Source organism: Tauraco erythrolophus, chromosome 1 (genome assembly GCF_009769465.1).
Source record: "Tauraco erythrolophus isolate bTauEry1 chromosome 1, bTauEry1.pri, whole genome shotgun sequence".
Classification (NCBI taxonomy): Eukaryota; Metazoa; Chordata; class Aves; order Musophagiformes; family Musophagidae; genus Tauraco; species Tauraco erythrolophus.
Window position 1 is genome coordinate 108,009,386 of NC_141465.1, and position 21,149 is coordinate 108,030,534.

At 39.1% G+C, this 21,149-nt stretch overlaps 1 protein-coding gene across 1 annotated transcript in view; it reads right to left on the bottom strand.

The window, feature by feature from the left end:
- Positions 1-21,149, bottom strand: part of FREM2 (FRAS1 related extracellular matrix 2) — a 136,192-nt gene that overhangs the window by 109,764 nt on the left and 5,279 nt on the right. Inside the window, exon 2 of the mRNA XM_086612625.1 lies at positions 14,614-14,703. Coding sequence (XP_086468751.1) covers positions 14,614-14,703 — 90 coding nt within the window. The remainder of the gene's footprint in view (positions 1-14,613; positions 14,704-21,149) is intronic.

Consider the following 21,149-nt stretch of genomic DNA (forward strand, 5'->3'; position numbering starts at 1 on the left):
ATATCTGTTCCTGAAGGCATCAGGAGAATTCACCACTTCCCTTGAAAGTGGAATTCACCACTTTCCCTTGAAAATCTGATACCAGTTAAAAAAAACTACATTCCCACCTCTAATCTGGTGGCAATCCTTGTTATGCAACTTCGTACCATGGGCGAAATACAGAAACCAAGCATTCGAAAACTGCCAGCAGACAGGAAGCAGCTTAGACTCTTTGTTTGGCAAAATCACCGTTATTGTTAAGTTTCATGAAACAAAGCCTCTCAGGAAATTACACTTCCCATTTCTTGCGAAAGTTGACAAGATCCATGATCCTTCAAACAAAACATTTCAAGCTGTCCAAACTGTCATTTTATGAAACTCGGTTTTGGCTAAATGTTTAAGATCATTTTGTCATGCGATGTTATGTCGAATGCTGTGAAAGAAAGTCTATATTAACTCTTTGTGATTATCTTCACATCTAATATTCAATCCCACCATAGCTATACTCATTCTGGAGTCACCAAACAAGACAAAAAAAAAAAAAAAAAGCAGAAGTGGACTTAAGCTGGAAGTATTTGCAATTCAGTTCACTGAATAAATCTGAAGAACTAAGCTACATGGACAGCATTGTGTAAAAACCTCACAAGTCAAAATGAATTCTATGAAGAAAAAACTATACAAAAATTATTACTTTTCAAAAGTATTCAACAGGTATGAAAACATGAGATCTAACCAATGAATCTATAGATGTCTTACAACATATTTTCGCACCAATGTGCATCCATTCCATGCAAAGAACAACGCAGAAGTACTGCAGGAAAAAACAACATAGGAGCTATTTTTTTTTTTTACCAAAATAATATATTGCCTGTTTGAGAGGACAATCAAGGAAAGGCATGTGTGGCCAAATCAAGGCACATCTGCATTTGTAAAAGTATGTCACAGCTAGGAAATGCAGCTCTGTCCCAAACAGCTAACATACATTTGCACATACTTTTACTAAAAATGTAAGTCAAGTCCACAGAAGATCTAGATCTATTCTCTTTCAGTTGTGGAAACCAAGGGAAGGCTGTTCAACAAAGATGGTACTCATCATACATAAGAGCAACCTCTGAAGTACCTGAGTTGAGTGAGGTTTCCCCATAGGCAGGAAGCTCCAGAGGATAACACAGCCACTGGAGATCTCAACAACTGAGTAATTAGAGATTGTTCTAGGGGTGGCTGTGCTAATAAGTTACACTCCTCAGATGCTTAGAGGAAATCTGAGACTTCAAAACGATGAATATGATCTTTTTCTGACAATCTGAGTTCAAATAGCAGTGTCATTCAGAGTAACAGAGACACAACATGGGAATCACTGCAGGCTCACTGCCTTGATGTAGAGATGGAGGTCAGTAAGCATGCGTGTTGAACGGAGAACAGGTACACATACAATAAGATATTTTAGAGGTAGGAAGTGCATTAGTACTGGATTATTTTTTTTTCTGAAAAGATGTTTTTTCCCTTAAATAAATAAGTGAATAAAACATTTTTCTGTTATGATGTTTTTCCATTCTTCACGAGCTGAAATCCAAGAATTATGCATTATATGATTTAGGGCAGAACCACTGCTGGAGAAAATTATCCTGCTTATTTGCATCTAGCTCAGTTATGACCCTTCTATGGATCTGAAGTAGTACGTCTGAAAATAAGCACAAAGTATATAGTAATTGTGCAACTTAAAATGACACACAGGACTCTGCTATGCTATTGCTACAATACTCGAGCGACATTCTACTAAATGACTTTATGTGTGTCTTTAAGGGAAAAAATGAGAGCTATACGAGAACATACAGACTCAAGGGCTGGCTGAGATGTCCCAATGCCAAGAATACAATCCCTCATTTTTATGTCCCTTCAACTGCTGCAGTCCATAGCTTCAATTTAATGCTTAAAGTCTTGTCTATTCCAGTTGCTCTGAAGGATGAAGGACTCAGTCCTCTCAGAATACATTCAGGAGGGTCAAGCATAGCTCTTTCTTCTTTTTTTGCCCAAGTTTTTTCATTGGTGGTAAAACAATGCCAAAAGCAATGCTTTGCTTTGTCTCATTCCAACTTGCCACTGGTCTACAAGCAACTTTTCCCAGTCCTTGCTAGGAGAAGGAAACCTTCTGTCCCTGGCTGACCTAGTCATCTGATAACCATCTGATTAGCTCTGAATGATTCTTGGTACAACCAGGCAATGGCAGCAAGCAGGAGGCAGAAAAAGTACAGGGGAAGTTAAAAAAAAAAGCTTTGATTGGATGGAGATGGAGGGTAGAGCGCTGAAAACTTAACTGGACAATCTCACACTCGGGCATAAGTGGAAACTCCCGGGGGCCAGGGAAAATAGGGGGTTAAGCTTTCACATAAGGGAAGATTATGAAGGAAGAGACTTTTCCACCATGCTGGATGGAGAAGAGAATACACAAGAGTTGAGCAGCAGCCCAAAAGGGCCTGGTTTTGACGTGCTGGGACAGAGAACCTGACCTGTGCTCAACAGTGAACAGTTACTCATTCCACACAAAATGACATGGATTCAATGAGAGCGATTCACCTCACGTTTCCTATAGCCTAAAGGCTACAGCAGTTGTGTAGGAAATACCTATTTAAGCTCCCTCAGGCAGCAGAGAAAACTGAGGACAGGTCTCAAGTATCAGCGATGAATACAGTAAGCAGTGACCAACTAAGTAAAAGCAAGACTGACAATCTCATGTCCATTCACATGTTTAGCATAATGCCCAAATCATAGAATCATAGAATCATAGAATGGTTAGGGTTGGAAGGGACCTCAAAGATCATCTAGTTCCAACCCCCCTGCCATGGGCAGGGAAACCCTCCACTAGACCAGGTTGCCCAAAGCCTCATCCAACCTGGCCTTGAACACCTCCAGGGATGGGGCATCCAGTTAACAACCTGGAAAACGTCCACTTCACCATCTAACTTGTAAATCTTCCCAGCGCTGAAAGTTGCTCTGTTTAATACTTACATGATTTACGCAATTCCAAGTACACAGTAAAAAAGAAATATGGGCAAAATTGGATTATAATTCAGAGCAATTGCTCCTGTACCACATCTAAATTTAGTCACACTCGAGGTGCCTCTCATTTTGTTACTGGTTATGGAGGAAATCTATATTTATTATGGTTATAACTTCAGCACTTTAAGGACCTTCACTTGATTAGGATGAATTCATGATGTAATCCCATTCAAAGAGGAGCTCCCACTAGAGAAGCTCAGCTATTTGGATCTTAAATGTACAAATGCTGCATTACCTATCTCTGAGGAAGAAGCTGAAAGTGACGCACTCCAGAAAAAAAATAATTGGTAATGACTAGTTTCCTCTTCATTAGGATTTTATATCTCTATTTTAAAGGTTCTCAGTGCATTCTTCTTGGGCGGTGTGCATTTAAGCACATGGTACTACAAGTCCTCCACTGTAATGATGAGCCAGCCTAAAGAGCACTACTGAGATTAAACAGTACGGATGGTGAATGAATTCAGCACAAAGACCAAGCAATTCTTAAAAGACTACATAGTACTCCAGTGGGATTTTTTAACTGGTTACAGTCTCTCAGGCTCTTGAGCACACGAACTCTGCCTAAAGATGAGACATTGGAATACAAAATCCAACACTTCAAGGGCCCCAAAATAAAAACATTTAGGGTAAAATAGGTAAAATAGTTTTAGGGACAGTGATTCATAACATGCTGTTAGTTATGAGAATCTTATCTTCTATGACCTGCTCTTGAACATCACAACAGTAAGTTAAAAAAATATTCTCACTGATTTCACTAATGCAGGATCAAACTACAATCCTCTAGGCACAAAAAGCCTTACTGGAGGCACTGGGCTTTGAGTTAGGCTTCAAATGTTTCTTTAAAGGTATCCTTACAATTCCCTCTCTAATTATTATGTTCCACCCTAACTACAAAGCTTTAAAGAGGCAGCAAAGTGTGTGGTAACAGCATTCCTACAGTCTTGAAGAAAATGCACATTATACAGCAGAGTGACAGAAGTGCTACGCTGGTACTTAAGTTAAAAGTTACTGAGACTGGAATCCTGGCAAACATTCAGGGCAATGCTGTTATCAAGCTGAATGAATTAATGTTTTACTAATGACTCGAACTTAAACAAGCTAAAATCCTTCTTCAGAAAGGGAGAAAAGAGAAAACTTCTGTCTTTTCAAAGAGCTTCCTAAGGGCCTACTGCTAAATTGAATTCTTTCTACTACTAAAACCAAAAACTAATTAGTTAAATCTGTAAAAGGAAGATTAAATGAAGAAAACCCAAGGGAAAACAAACCACAATATACTGACTTAAGAAATTCTCATCTAGGCCAAACCCAAACAAAAAACAACACAGGTAAAATTAATTCATTAATTTACTCTAACAGGATTTTCACTCTGGTTGTATTATTCCTGGCTTTTAACTTCCTCTTCTTAAATTCTTCAATGCCTATTATAAAGAACAGGTCATGTAACTTCAGAGAAAATTTGAACATTATCCAAACACAGTTTGGGGTTATGGAATAAAAATAATGCCTTCCTTTTCCCAGAAAGTAGGCAGAGATTGACAAGGCAAGAACAGTTCTCATAGTGCAAGACTTAGCACAGCAAACAGCATAAATGAATATACTAATTCTTATAACTCTGTTTTCCAGCAGACTTGCTTTTCAGCCTGCACAATCTTATGCATGTTACACTTTGCAAGACTAGGTCAGAAGAGATATCTCCAAGTACACTGAACTTTTTAAGAGTAAGAGAATTCTAACTTGCACAGGAAAACTCCAAAGAAAGTTCATTGCCTTGCACTCCCCTGTGCTGCTGAAGTGATGCTAAACCAGCACACAAATAAATGCTTTGCTATGGCTGCTCTTCACAACTGTCTGGTACTAGAAAGGCTACGTACGCATATTGGATCCCTTTTCTTCAAGCAAGCTTCTAACTTCCCATCACTCAACGGTTATATAAAGTTTCAGTTTCAGCACATTCCCAATGCCTACCAGCCCACAGCAACAATTTAGCAAATGTAAGTTAATTACATAATGTAATACAAATAAGCTTTTCATTTGAGGTCCTGAACAGGCGGTAAAATACACCATGTGTTTGCTGATACATGCCAAGTGGAGGCCAGTGACGAGTGGTGTTCCTCAGGGGTCAGTACTGGAGCCAGTGCTATTTAACATCTTTGTTGGCGACACAGGCAGTGGGATCGAGTGCACCCTCAGCAAGTTTCCAGACGACACCAAGCTGTGTGGTGTTGTGGACATGCTGGAGGGAAGGGGTGCCATCCAGAGGGACCTTGACAGGCTGGAGAGGTGGGCCTGTGACAACCTCATGAAGTTCAACAAGGCCAAGTGCAAGGTCCTGCACGTGGGTCAGGGCAATCCCAAGCACAAATACAGGCTGGGCGAAGAATGGATTGAGAGCAGCCCTGAGGAAAAGGACTTGGGAGTGCTGGTGGATGAGAAGCTCAACATGAGCCGGCAATGTGCACTGGCAGCCCAGAAAGCAAATCGTATCCTGGGCTGTATCAAAAAAAGCGTGGCCAGCACGTCGAGGGAAGTGATTCTGCCCCTCTACTCAGCTCTCGTGAGACCCCGCCTACAATACTGTGTTCAGCTCTGGAGTCCCCAACATAAGAAGGACATGGAGCAGCTGGAGTGAGTCCAGAGGAGGGCCACGAAGATGATTCGAGGGCTGGAGCACCTCTCCTACGAAGGCACGCTGAGAGAGTTGGGGCTGTTCAGCCTGGAGAAGAGAAGGCTCTGCAGTGATCTTATAGCAGCTTTCCAGTACCTAAAGGGGGCCTACAGGAAAGCTGGAGAGGGACTTTTTACAAGGGCGTGTAGTGATAGGACAAGGGGTAATGGATTCAAACTGAAAGAGGGCAGATTTCGATTAGATATAAGGAAGGAATTTTTTACATTGAGGGTGGTAAGGCAGTGGAACAGGTTGCCCAGAGAAGTTGTGGATGCCCCATCCCTGGAGGTGTTCAAGGCCAGGTTGGATGAGGCTTTGGACAACCTGGTGTAGTGGAGGATTTCTCTGCCCATGGCAGGGGGGTTGGAACTAGATGATCTTTGAGGTCCCTTCCAACTCTAACCATTCTATGATTCTATGATAATGTTGTAAACTAAGACACATAAATTGCAAAAATTTGATGACAATGTATGTCTTCATTACCTTTTCTTCATTTTTAATTTAACTTGATTCTTAGTGTATTTCCATAGGTTAAGACTGACTAACTTTACTTGGTGGAAAACTGTCACATATCTGCAGTTTGTTTCATGTGTGTTTATTCTTCTTGTATAAATAGTAATCTAATTTTTAAAGAAACCAAGAAACTTCCTAGAAACATTTTATCTACAGATCAAATGAATCTTTACGGGAAATCTAAGGACTCCACACTGTTACCTGCAAGTGGAGTGAAAAATGCGAAACTCATCCTGAGGGCTATTTAGATTCCCTCAGTGAAAACAGGTTGGGAAATCACAAACAAGCTGAGCTGCTGTGAGCAGGGTTCTCCAACAGTAGCCAGTGTCCCTCCTCTCATTTCATTCTTCTCTGGACCTCTTTAGTCTGTCTGAATCAAGAATATTTGCAGCCAACAACCAATATAATTTCACAGGTTTATTATAGCTCACTTAAGGAATTAGTGTCTTTCTGCAGATTCTCATGTCACTGGCAATCAGTGTTATGCCTGAGAGTTCTCAATTCTTCCACTTAAGTCTAGTGTGTCTCCTTAATCCCTTTAATTCTTGCATTTTGACCTAATTCTACTGTTCATTGTGATGCTTCTTTTGCTGTTATCCAGGCCTTATTATGTGTCATAAGAATATAAAAGCTAAATTGTGGATCATTTTTAAATAAAAAGCCTGCTAAGTATTCATAGTGCTATCTTGAGCATTATCTTCCTTGCTTCTCACCAGATCAGGTCAAATGAAATCAATGGCACTATTCAGCTTGGTAAAGCAAGCAGGATTCAGCTCCAAGACCTGAGATGGCCAATTTTGTTGCAAATACATTGTTCTTTAAAAGTGTGATTATTCAGCAAGTGATCTCAGCTTAAAACTAGAAAAATATCTATCACCAAGTGATGGTGTGAAGACATTTCCCTTCTACCCAACCAACTCAGCAGTTGGGATGCTCATTCTACATGGAAGACAAGACTATTTGCCCTGACTTCAAAGAGAACTGGAACCAAAATCTCCCCATTTTAAACCTTGATCTAAGCCACCAGCCTAAAGGTTATTCTGGAATGTGCTGCTCCTAATCGGTCTGTTCAAGCTGTTTTATTCCATGGAACATAGCAGGTCTTAGTAGAAAAGGTGAAATATAGGGGGGAAAAAAGAGGGGAGGATCACACACAAAAAATGAGAATTTGTTGGCCCCATGGTAACAGAACTTAGTTGGAGAGTGGAACATCAGAGTCCAGATTATGCTGAAAAAAATATTTAAGAATTCATATACACAGGATGCAAATAGAAAATGAATAAAAAACTGGCCAGAATATAAGTGATGACACATTATGGGGAGTTCAAAGCCTCTGAAATAAAGGAAAGAAATTGCATTTGAGTCTTACATGCTTGGACAAAGTGCCCTAACTTCTGTGTAAAGGGCAATTCAAAACACAATTGCCTCTCCTTTCCTAATTCAGATCAGTACCTAAACTCACGCCTTCGGTTACACTGCTTTGCTTTTGTTAAAAATGGCGAATAACCAAGGATAGAGAGCAGAGGAAAGTTTGCTTTTGGCTAAAATGACCATTGGCACCCAAATAATTAAAAACAAAAATTCTGTTGCTGAACTAAAAACAACTACCAACTACCTTTTTTCCTCTCCATAAACCATTTTGTTTTATCTGGATAAAGCAGATCTTCCTTTCTACATATATATTTGGAGGAGAAGGTGATGTTCAAGTTTGAAATGGAAAATTCAATCATTTCCAGCAGTCAGTCTAAAGCGTCAGTACAAAGAAATCAATATAACTGGGACAGAAGACAATGAAAATCTTTCCACTGAGATTAGTAAGGCCTGTACTAGACTTGCTGTAAGGCCCATATAATCATCTCTACGCAAAACACATAGCTACTCCTGTATATTTTAACAAATATTAATTTTGCTGTGACCTTGTAGCCACGTTTACAACAATGCTCCCATGAACTATTTTTTTTTATTTACAGAAATGTTTATTTTGAGCGTTATTTTTTAGGGGTTTATTTTTTTTTTTATAAACTGTAGTGTCAAACTTCCATGTAAATCCCTTGGTAACACTTACAGTAAGAAGCATGACATGTGGAAAATTGTTTGGGCACCAACTTAGAGTATATTAAAACAGCAGCAACAAGTCTGGCAACAGACCAGAATCCAATACACTACTTGGCAAATGACGGCAAATACACCGCCAGCGTGCGATGCCCTCATTTTTAAGCCAAAGATAAATGTGGTTGATGTTTCTTGCCAAGACTAATGTGCCCAAATGCCACATGTGAGGTCAAGGAAGGAGGCTGCAAATAATTCCCAATGACATTTTACCAGTCTGCTTCTTTAAGAACTCTCAGATATCGAGTCCAAAATGTCTATTCCTACACTATTATTGTACCTCACCCAGGAAAACACATCAGTGTTATGGCTTTGAAAAGCAGCACTGACAACAGTTTTAGTTTAACAATTATACTCAGGAGTGTAATATTCTCTCACAAATGAATAAAGCCTACTAGAATGGTGAAATTCCTAAAAATTTTTATTTAGTGAAATGAAGGATGACAGATGAAATAATTACACAAACTTAATGGAAGTTTTCTTTAAGCAGTAGAACAGTGCTTCTTTAATTAACATAATTTCTTCCATAAACATATTTGGGAAAAGTCTATGAAGTTTTCCGAGAAACTAGGTTTAAAGGCTAACTTCAGGGAATTGTTTTTGAAAGATTCTTGCTTCAGCGGGGATTTAACCAATGTTAGTAGAGGAAAATGCAGTGCTGTGTTAAGGCATTTAGGGATTTGTAACTAAAAGTTTAAATAAGATTTAGCTAATGATGTAAATCACCAGTTTCAGTGAGCCTTGGCTTTGCAATGCTTTGGCTTTAAGTCAGAAAAGCTTCCCAAAGAGCCTGAAGTTAAAAAAAAATAAAATCTTGTTTCTTTCTGAAACCGTTCTACCCTTGAGGCACTGTACTGCAAGATACCACTTAGCAGCCCTAAAGAAGCAGTTTGGAGGACTCCGCTTAAGCACTGAGCAGAGAGTGCAGTTATGTAAGGGAGGGATTGATTATGGTTCAAATTAAGGCCGAATAGGGAATGGGCTTCCCCCTTGCACAGTCTCTTTTTTTTTTTAGTTTATATTTTTTTCAGAATGCTCCAGGCCCAAATCAGCATTTTCTCATTTTTTTCCTCAAAAGAAGAAAATTTAATGGAACCGACTCCGTAATACAAAACATTGTTAGTATGGCACCAGCCTCTGGCTACAAAAACTACTGAGGCACATAACATGAATTTCTTCCATGGGTACTGCAGTCCTGGTTGATGGTTCCCCAAGCTTCAGAAGACAGACAGGGTAAGAGGAGGAGGAGCAAGCAAGGCAGACTGCTGTGATGGGAGCACTAGTCAAACAACAAGCAGGTCAAGAACAGGGTCATCCTTTAAAAATGTTTGGGAGTAGATCACTATTTAGAAGTGACTTCACATGGTCTGAATTTGAACATTTCAGAGTTATCCACAACACTGAAATAGAATAAAGAATATTTCTTGTGTGAAGCAAAAATGAGGACAGCAATAGTCCTTCACAGAGAAGCTCTGCTCTTCAACTGGCATTCAGCATAGCGCACTGTTACCCTAATGCCAGTACCCATTGCTGGGCAAAGGAATGTATTCAACTGATTCTGCCTCTAGAGGTATGGGGTCTGAGCTGGGGTTTGCGTTTAGTGTTAGCTTTGGGACATGTTTGTTTTATGAAACACAATCAGCAGTATCTGGCCAAAAATGTGCCTTAAACCAGTTCAACTAGTTTCACATCATATAAAACTGCACATTTAATGAGAAAGTATCTTCTACAGATTGGATAGGTGGGCATTTAGATCAATGTTCTTTTTCAATTATTCTGCCTTACTGCAGTGACAATAAAAAAGCAGACAAGGAGGGCATAAACTGAAGGTAAATGACGGACTTCAGTTTTAACTGTGCGTTCTCAGTGCTAGTCTCTCATGTAAGGAGTAAAAATGCCTCAGACAACTCACAAGGGATGTAGGGTGAAACTGTAGTGTGCAGTTTTCTGAAACAGGCACAAGAGCTCAACACATTAGAGCTAATTTCTGTGTCAACTTTCATTCCATACGGATTAGTGCCATTTTGCATAGCTGAAGCATCAACTTTACGGATATATTTGGCAGTGCCATACATATCCAGTTTCCCTGAGCTTTCAGCAATATGAAGTTGCTGCAGTCACTGCACTTTCTCACTAAATCTATCAGATTTAAGTTACTCTGTGAGCCTGTTTTTCACTAATTAAAAGGCTCAAGTGCTTTTTCAGCTGGATCTTTTTCTTCAGTCTAGTGAGTGTCTCAATAATGTGTAAATTTACATATCACAAATACATCCAGGAGTTCAACTATCAGGCTGGATTTCCATTTTTTTACCTCTCCACAGGAAAAAAAAAAAATCCTGTTTGCCCTGCCTTCTGGTAGTATCAGTGCTTTTACTAATCATCGAATTAAAAATTTAACAATATAAACATCAGGATTCACCACTGTCACATGATTGCACTTGCTAAGAAAAGTTTTTTCTCCAATTTCTTAATGGAATGTGGAGGCCACTTCTGAGGAAAAGGATTCAACTGAGACTATTCTGCAACCTTTGCGAAAAACAAAATTCCATACTTTCTTCACGGTTTTGCTAAAATGGACTCATAACACTTTTTCAGTATCAACATGTCTCCACGTGATCATTTTAAGATCAAAATTCAAAACAAAAGAGAAAACAAACTGTTAACATGAACTACAGTAGTTTCTTTCAAGACATCACGCAGCTAACTCAGCAGCATCCAGTATCTTAGTGTCTTCTTGTTCTAAGTATAATGGAAATGCAAGGGTTCACTCACTTTATAGCAGATCATCTTGAGGCTAAATCCCTAAGCATGAAGAATTAAAAACTCTTCCACCTTTAAAAATATTAGTGCTGATAAATAGCTGAATTACATTCATTTTATTTCATTTCTGATTACTCTTATGAAACACGCCATTTAAAAGACAGAAAAGCAATGTAGCCATACATATGCAGGTAATTGATGCTGACAATAAGACTCTTTCAGAGCTTAAAATATCAACCAGTTCCTCCTGGTGAAAACTCTAATTTTGGTTAGAATACAGCAGGCCTATGCTCTCTCTTGTGAATTACAGCCCTAAAGGCTTTCTTCCTTTTATTCTTAAATGGCCTTCCTTTCTCTTCATCTTGAGCCCACTTCTGTTCTCTTTAGTTATACTCAGAAAGCTATCCTGAGACAGCCATAATCCCTGAGCTATTCTCCATTTGTCTAGGCTGCAGGTTTCTCCCTTCATCGGTAAGAAAAAAAGTTTGTCACAGTACCATATTTCATGTTTTCAGACCCTAGGTCACAATTTGGCATGTGACATGGCGCTCACCTTACTCTGGCTGTGAGAAACTGAGCAGGCAAGGGGCCAAGAGCTGTCACAGTGCTAAATTGTCTCTTTTCCCCTCACTTACCCATTTAGTCTGCTGTTGCCCAGACTTGCTTACCACAAATGCTAGCTACATGTAAGAGGATAAACAAAATTCCAGATCCACAACAAGATTCACACTGGAGTAGTCTGATGACTTCTTGTACTCAGTTGGCCTCCACACAATTGCCTGAGATAACGGACTTGAGCCCCAAACAGACTATCATCATTTAAGAGACCAACAAATGCATTTGTTCTCTTAAGTCATGGTATAATGAGTGGGACAGATCAACCATCAAAAGACGGAGCAAGAGAAAGTCATGCTCCTCTCCTATCTCTAGTTCACAGACCATGAATAAATATTCCAAGATACATAGTAGAGTATTTTACAGGCAACACTAGAGGTACGGGGCAAAATCAACTTTCTAATTCATACTATTTGAAGAGAGTGGGGACTGGTGGTGTAGGTTCCCCTCGCTGAGGCATGAAAGAACTGGGAGATACAAAATATTTGGGTTCAAAGATGTACCTTAACTTTTTTTTACTTATTCGAAATAACATTATCTGAAAAATAAAAACAAATATTCATTCATTGAAACAAATTTTGAAACTTTTCCTAATTTCAACGGGATGACTTATGGACTGTGGGACAATTCAACTTCAGTGAAGTCCCACTTATTTCATTTACAGCATTAGACGCTGCATGGTAGCCGTCATAAACTTGTTACTACTGCAAAATTCCTGATACAGGAGACAGAAGTCTGAAGAGTGCCATTCTACTGTGGATGTTGGTAGTCTGTGCTGCATCTGTCACTCAGATCTTGTCTTTAGTCTCCTAGAAGGATCTGGCTTAAAATCAAAACCACTAAAACAATAGCCTTGGTATCACTGAAATTCTGCCAAAACATACCTGAGCTGCAAAACACTGGCTTTGATGTCTTTCTGAAGAGGGTGGAAATATAGTTAGATTAAATTGCTGGATTTTTCACCCTTGCTACAGATTCTAAATTCACTGCTAATAAATTTGAGTTATTTCAGACAGACAAATATTAATGTTTTGATCAAGACTTCATGGCTTTTAAATGCAGTTTTACCATCTTTAGTCAAACAGAACATCAGAAATACTGTGAAATGCAACACAGCTCATTTTTCACTTTGTCAACAAATAGCCTCAGGAAAGCAAAGACCATCTCACCATCTAGCTAAGTAGTCTGCAAAATGATAACATTGTCACGTTTCCAAAGGCTCTAAAAAATCAGCAAGTACATTGTTATCATAATGATTCTTTGTACTATGAAAAATAGCATGCTGTTACAATTGACAGGCTGTTACAACTCTGCCAAGTAGAAGCAGATGTGACAGGTAAGCTTTCCAATGAAAGGAAAATTCTTGGTATGAAGTCAGAATATATTAAGTGCAATTTGCTTTAACTACGCATTTGCCACTATAAAGTGTTCAAGTAGCATGGAGAGAAGTCTCACAAATGTTGGGTTCTCAAGGAAAAATGGAGTTTTAAGAACTGCTGTTAATCAGTTTGCTGAGATCAAACTTTCTTCAGCTTTAATTACTCCCACCATATTAAACCTTGAAGCATCTTAAGACTATTTGTTCACCTACCAGAACAAATTGAAAATCATGAAAAATGTCATCATGTGGTGACACCTGTCATAAGAAAATTATGGTATTACGAAGAAAATACAGCAGTCTGTGCTGCATTATCTTTACTTAGCTTTAAATTTCTCTAACTTATATCCCAGTTAAAAGAAAACATTTAATGAAAATAAGTCAAATGTTACAAACTCTTGTCTCACTACTTGTTCTCTGATGTAGCAAAGACTTGCAAAGACATTTTCAAAAGTCTCTAGAGGTACTGTCTCTTCTGTGCTTGTCCAGCACAATGAACAGGAGAACATGCTTCAATATTCCACTCTCAGCAATGGTAGACAGCGACAAAACTGTTTAATCTGTGACAGACAGGACAAATCCCTGTTCACTGATCTTAATACTGTTAATTGGCTGCATCTCTTGTAAAGAAGTAACACAAGCTGAGTATACATGAGCTGAAAATAAGCTAACTTGAAGCATTTTTTTGAGAACTATATCATTAAATCAACTAATAATATTTATTGCCAGTTACTCATAGAGCTATATATCACATACTTAAAAAGGTATTAAAATAACATAATCTAGCCACCTGCTACCACACATAGGAGTATCTACATTTAGGAATATTCACATTAAGTACAGACTCTGAATGTGTTTAACCCTTAAACTGTTCTTTCTTTGTTCTTTAAAAAAAAAACACTACGTTTTTTTTTCTGAATGAGTATATGCCAGTATTCTCGATTTGTTTTTATTCTTTTCTTTTTCATCCTCTACAATCCTACAAAATAGTACTAGTCAGGAGAATTCACATCAGTCACCTGACAAAGCTCTTTGACAACCCATTGAGGATTCTGCTATGTTAAATAGGTAGAATCAGAACTTGAAATCCAGGCATCGTGTACATCAGAGCTAATGCATCCATATGAATAGTCTTACAGCTGGAATCTTTAAAGAGGTAGGCAACCATAACTGTAAATCAAAATTTAGAAAGTTGCTCAAGATAAAAGGCTTATGAGAATTTATGTGTAAAGAGCCTGGACAAGGAATAAAAAAGCAAAGCTACAGAAAGCCCAGACATCTGAGTAAACTTAGAGAATTTCACTTTCTTGCTAGAGTAGGTTGAATGTTTTTTCATTAGATGCAATTATCATTTTATCAACACCTCTCTTTGTAATCACCAGAAATAGTCCACAATACGGGAAAGTCATAACAAAAATCATATTCCAAGAGGTAACATGGACTTCCCTCAATTAAATTCAATGTTCTTAAACTCCCAAAGTATACTGAAACTCTTTCTTTCAAGAACAACGAAAGTACAGATCTTAAAAGTACTCACCACCGTCTTCAACCGTGAAATGAAAGATGTCACTGGTGGCATTGTCACCTCCTCGTAAAACATAGCATATCTTCATATCATCAATATCAGCTGGAAGGAGTGAGGAAAAACAAATTTAATTTTAAATGCTGAATGCAGGAAACTGTTTTTAATAGAAAAACTTGACATGTATTAAATAGTTTAGCTTCAACAGAGAGAGGTCAAGGTTCTTCAGCAGAGCTCAGGAATTTCAGTATTAACAGCTTTGAAGTTTTACAGATAACATTCACTCTCCCTCTCTTTACTTCCCCCTCCCCAGCGCCCTCTTTCTTTTAAGACATATTTACAAAAAGAACTGAAAGGAAATGTAAAAACATGGGCTCAACGGTCAGAACTACTTAATATTTTTAGTAGTGCATTTTCTTAAACAGAGGTGCATCTCCACTAAGATATTGATTCTTCATCCTGAGAAGTACTGTAGAGTTGACAGAAAATCTGTGGCTGAAATGGAAGCAAAACCCAGGATATTTTCCATGTTAAATTCTACCCTCCATTCAAGAGGCAAGATAAATTAGTCCACATGACCACGCCGCCTCTAGAACTAGATTACTTCTGTCATGTGGTCTACCTCTAGGACAGGATATCTCTGCACATTCTGCAGTACAGAGATCTTAATCTCTCTAGTCCCCCCACAAAAACATGCCCTCTCCACCAGTTCATCCTTCCTATCAGCATGTTTTTAAAGGATATATGGCATATAATCTATATGAACTGTCACAAAAGTGCTCAAACACTGCGACTGACTGTTTTAAGAACCCTAACAGATGTAATTAGAGTAGAACGACAAGACTTCAGTAAGAAAAAATTCAATGCACAATTTTGAATCAACTGTCATAAAGCAATTATGTAAAAGATAAACAAATATTTATTAATATGTGTTCTCATTTCCTTGAGCAGTGATGAGAAACATGTAATACATAAAATCTAATTTTCGATACTTTTTCTGAAAGACTGCTGTTGGTAAAAATCCATGTCTGATACTTTTTTTAAGAAAAAGTGCTGGAAATTAATAGCATCAAAGTGGAGCTCAAGTATCATCTAAGTTCTCCTCCCATGTTAGGGCATATGCATTAGTAAAAAGAAGCCAAAAGCACTTTTGTTAGAGCTCCTCAAAATCCTTAGTTCCAAGACAGACATCTTCTAGGGGAAACAAGAACATTATCATGAAACATATGTCACCGAAGAATCTCTTCCACAAATGTTTGAAAAGTAAAGATCAAAAATTCATGGTGCTGTAAAAGGGACACAAACAAATACCTCTTCATGCCAGTGGTGCAAATAAATCTTTCATCCTGCAAACACTTACACAAGTGCTCAGCTCTGCTCATGTGGGTAGCCTTATCAAAATCCATGGTTCCAACATATATAAAGATAAGCTCTTGAGCCAGTGTTTGCAGGACCAGGACCACCTCATCAAGAAAAGCCACTTGTCATCCAAACATCTTACTTTTGTCAAAAGAATTGCAAAGGAATTACCTGCTTTTTGTTCATTAAGAACATAGATTCATAGAATCATAGAATTTCTAGGTTGGAAAGGACCTTAGAGATCATCCAGTCCAACCGTCCCTAATCCCCCATTAAACCATGTCCCTAAGCAGTTCATCCACCCTTTTCTTAAACACATCCAGGGATGGGGACTCAACCACCTCCCTGGGCAGCCTATTCCCTGACAACCCTTTCAGAGAAGAAATTCTTTCTAACATCCAACCTGAACCTCCCCTGACTAAGCTTATACCCATTTCTTCTTGTCCTATCACCCATCACTGATGTAAAGAGCCCTTCCCCCACTTCCCCACCATCCCTTCTCAAGTATTTGTAGGCCGTAATCATGTCTCCCCTCAGCCTCCTCTTCTTTAGGCTAAACAGCCCCAACTCCCTCAGCCTTTCTTCATAAGTTTTATTTTCCAGCCCCTTGACCAGTTTAGTCGCCCTTCTTTGGACCCGCTCCAGGAGCTCAATATCTCTCTTAAAGCGAGGGGCCCAAAACTGGACACAATATTCCAGGTGCTGCCTCACCAGTGCCGAGTACAGGGGCAGGATCACTTCCCTGTTCCTGCTGGCATGTTCAGAGTCACTTGAGCAATTCTACACTTTCCTTTCACAGTTGATTAGGTTATGCCAGTTATATTAAAATTCGCCTAGTTGTAACCATAATTCATTACTGTATAACTATAGTGCTTGCTAATATTAATGTGATATTGAAATTCCTCATCATAATTTTGAAATCCATCCAACATAATTTTGTATTAAAAAATAAAATAAAATTATCTCCACTAGATCAGGGCACTGATTTCCCATTTTAAATTCTGCAGAACTGATGGGGTTATTAAAGGTTACATATATTAATATATACTCTTTAGGAAACAAATGCATTTCACAACATAATTCACTCATCTCTCTGAAAACACTTGTCTGAAAAAGAAGATAAAAACCATTATCAGGAGTGGATGCTGAATAAAATCTTTGCTTGCAAAGTGCTGTGGTTTTGGTTTGAGTAGCCATGTAGGTATCTTTGGCCTCAGGTGTCTACACGAAGTGCCGAGATATCAACCAAGCTGTATTATTGCCAAGGCAGATCCTTATTCTCTGCTATTCCTTCCCCTTCTTCCAGGCTCCTCAGCACACTTGAAGAGCTGTGGGATGTGACCTAGCCCTTACTCATAAACTTATCCACGTGGAACAGAGGACTCCCAAAACACACTCAGCAGTCTGTCGCACTTTGTACGTTCGAAACATTATCCAAACATCAGCTACCTACTTGTTATATACCACTAAACTTCTTTAAATGTGAAAGACTTGGCGGTTCCTTAATAGACTTTTCCCACTTTTAAGCAAATTATCTAATCTTTATGAATATCTGCTATAAACAAATTCCAGCCCTGACTTGCAGAGACGAGTGCAGTCGAATATGCACACACAATATTCTTTGTATATATTTTTGTCCTAGGACAGCACTAGACTAGAAATTACCTTGTGGCAAGTGTTTTTCTTTAAGCTTTCTCTGCATTTGCTATCATCAAATTGTCAATATAAAGCACAAATAATAATTAATTAAAAGTGCTGCTTTCAGGTGCAACATGAAGTAACATATAGTACTAAAGGGTGACTGTCATGAGGATGGAGCCAGGCTCTTCTCAGTGGCATCCAATGACAGGACAAGGGGAAATGGATATAAGCTGGAACATAGGAGGTTCCGCTTAAACATGAGGAAGAACTTCTTTCCAGTAAGGGGAACAGAACACTGGAATAGGCTGCCCAGAGAGGTTGTGGAGTCTCCTTCTCTGGAGGTGTTCAAAAACCGCCTGGACACGTTCTTGTGTGATCTGATCTAGGTGGTCCTGCTCCGGCAGGGGGACTGGACTAGATGATCCTTTGAGGTCCCTTCCAATGCCTAACATTCTGTGTGATTCTGTGATACTCGAATAAACTTAGGAACTGCTTAATGTACTTTAAGAATATTTTATTTCGTTACTGACACTTGTCTGTCTCTCTCTTTCTCCCTCATTCAGATTATTTTAACAATTAAATAGAAAATAAAAAGCACCAACTATATGCAGAAATTGGGGACGTTTTATCGAGAAGTTAATTTTTCCACACTTTAATATCCCCTTTTAGCAATCCCAATTAACTCTACGAGCCTCACGAGCAAAAGATTATCTACCGTACTTGTGGCAGAAGTATTTGATTTATACTAATTAGAAAGCCCCACACTGATTTTTCTTGAACGAAATACATGACAAATCTCCTGGACATACTGTATTCCGCACAACCACATTTTGACTGGAGGCTCTTAGCTCATCTTGCAAGCTAGACTAATCTCCTTCCTAGCACTTGATGAAGATTGGTGGGCACATATTGAAAAGCGATCTCAAGCATAAGGCAGAAAGCTGATTGCCAAACAGTTGGTATGCCCTCTCTTTCAGTTACAGGCAATCTGAAAAACCAGGCTGCTCCAGCTGCTTGCACACAATGAGTCTAGTTTCATTAATGTTACCTCACTCAAAGCAGTCAGTTGGCCCAGTTTTGAGTAGAGGCTGGACTAAATGACCTCCAGAAGTCCCTTCCAACATAAACTGGAAGACGGTAACGATGTTTTAGAAGCCCCAGCACGACTCACACATGTTAATGAGACTGGAACTATTTGGCTTTTTGTAAGAGGTTGCCTCACATGGCAGAATAGGACCCCTAAAAAGAGGGGACATCAAAAACATAAAAAGGAAGCGTATAACAGCAGGTCCAATAGCCAATACAAGAGCACCCCAAAGTCAAAACTATTACTCATGGCTGGTTGCAAAATCTGCATTTACATTAGGATTATTAAGACTATGACAAAAGAGGGTCTTGTTTAGTCCTGCCCTGAACATTAGATAATTATTTGTACCAGTATAGCATAAGCATGAAACACACATAAATTCACTCCTCTGGATTCAACAGTGCTTTGCCCATTAACAGTAGTGGGCCACAAGGTGAGGGACAACAGTGAACTCCACAGAGTTTCAAGTATGCAGCTTGGTCTACATAAGACTTCTGTGTCTCACATTACTTCTCAAAACTGTAGCCTTCAAGGTTCAGCCAAGAATTTTTGTCTCCCTGCCACTCACAACCACTCCCATACCCAAAGCAGCTACAGTCATGGGGGCATCTAAGGAAAAAGGAAAGGAAAATCCATGACTTTCACTCCCAGGTTATTCTATGACTTCAGCAAGTCCTCTTTCCCTGGCCTCAGCAGATGTAGTATCCCTGTGTGAGCTTGATGCTTTCTGCCTTTCATGCAGCCTTTCCAGACACCTCTTCTCCCTCAAGTGCTTGGATCTGCGTTCCTAAGACATTTTTATGTGTTTGTTTCATAAAATACAAACCATTATAAAAAGCATGTAAGACGTTGAGAAGAGAGATATCACAGAAGAAAACACAGATGCTCAGGAAGTATTTGCTCATAGAGGCCAAAGGACAAAATTATTGAAGAAATGTGTGTTTCTTAAAAACACTCTTCAACTCAACACAAATTAGAGTGTTTGTGCCACTGCTTTCAGGGAACCTGTGAAGTTACATCACTGTCTAGGGTCCTCACTAGCTTTAAAACTCATTCTTCCTAAGGGTTGCAGGCTTCTTGCCCAGCTCAGGCAGCCCCAGGATATTAAGAAAGCCTGCATGAAGACCAGTGAGCATGCCGCATGGTCGGACTGCCAGCTGAGAGCCAGATAGCGACTGCATTTTGTTCATCTGACAAATGTATGCCTGGCCACAGGGCATGAAACAGAATGTAACAAGTATCTATCCTGAGTGCCCCTCTCTTGAAAAAATCGGGTATCCCTGCGCTATGCAGTGGTCTGCTTTCAAGGAACACCCACTCAGTAACTCTACTTTCTTCAATGTAAGAGAAAACCCACTAAAAAGTGATAATCTGTTTATTTGCTCACTCTCATTCTCCTCTGTTTCTCACTTCTTCTGACAACAATATTCTGAATACTACTGGCAGTTTACTACTGCAGCCTTAAATTTAAGGAGATGCGGTGGTTCCTAAAGCTTAAACATGGTTTGGTCCCTCCTCATCCTCTTTTTTGCACTAACACTGCAAAACATAGGGCACTCCAGCCATTCAAAAGTTCATCAGGCCTGTTTGCTAAGATGTGGTGTATCTGACAAGAACATCACTACAGCCAAGGCTGTGACATGGGATACATACCAGTATGGGCTCTGTGAAACGAAATACAGCCAACTACAAGCATTCATCTCTAGCCTTACCACCTCCACAGTCCAGCCTGTCTGGGCCCCTTTAATTCTGAACCCCCAGGCAGTTGTGCTGTCTGTTCACTCCACAGCTGCAGGATGCTCCATGAAACCTCATTTCATTTTCAATTCACCAGACATTAACTTATTGCAAAGTAACACGGAAAATTCTCTGTAGCATAGCTAATGCGCCCATTTCAATTAAAGTTACCTCATAGCCTTGTGTTAAGGCTTTATTTCGGAACATGCGACATGTGGTTTTCCGTCCTATTTATTCCACCTAGTATTTTAGTTCCACGTAAAAAGTAAGTACCACTGACATAATTCTAAAATATTTACATTACCTGTTAATTTACCACAAACACTTTGTGGTTAAGATTTGCGTAATTAAGGCAACAAATGCACTCATAATGTATTATTTCCCCATGTTTGGGAAATGTTTTTGCTTTTACAGCTCAGTGTGCTCAGACTGTATGGCAACTGATACCCTAGCCACGGCATGACCATTAGTTAATAATAGCTTGGCCGCTCCCATAGAATTTTCTAAATAAAACTGTTCAAAGAAGGCACTCAGCTTCTAAAGATCCGGAACTATGTGCAGACCAACTCTGTTATCCAAATTTCTATCACTGACAGAAAGTCCAAATCGCAGTTATTTGGAGGACTGTAAGCTCTCCGAAGCAAAGACGCTCCTTTATTCAGTGTTCATCCAGCAGACCCCCTTTCCTGTTTAAAGTTGTCAAAGATGCAATAAATAATAAACAGAA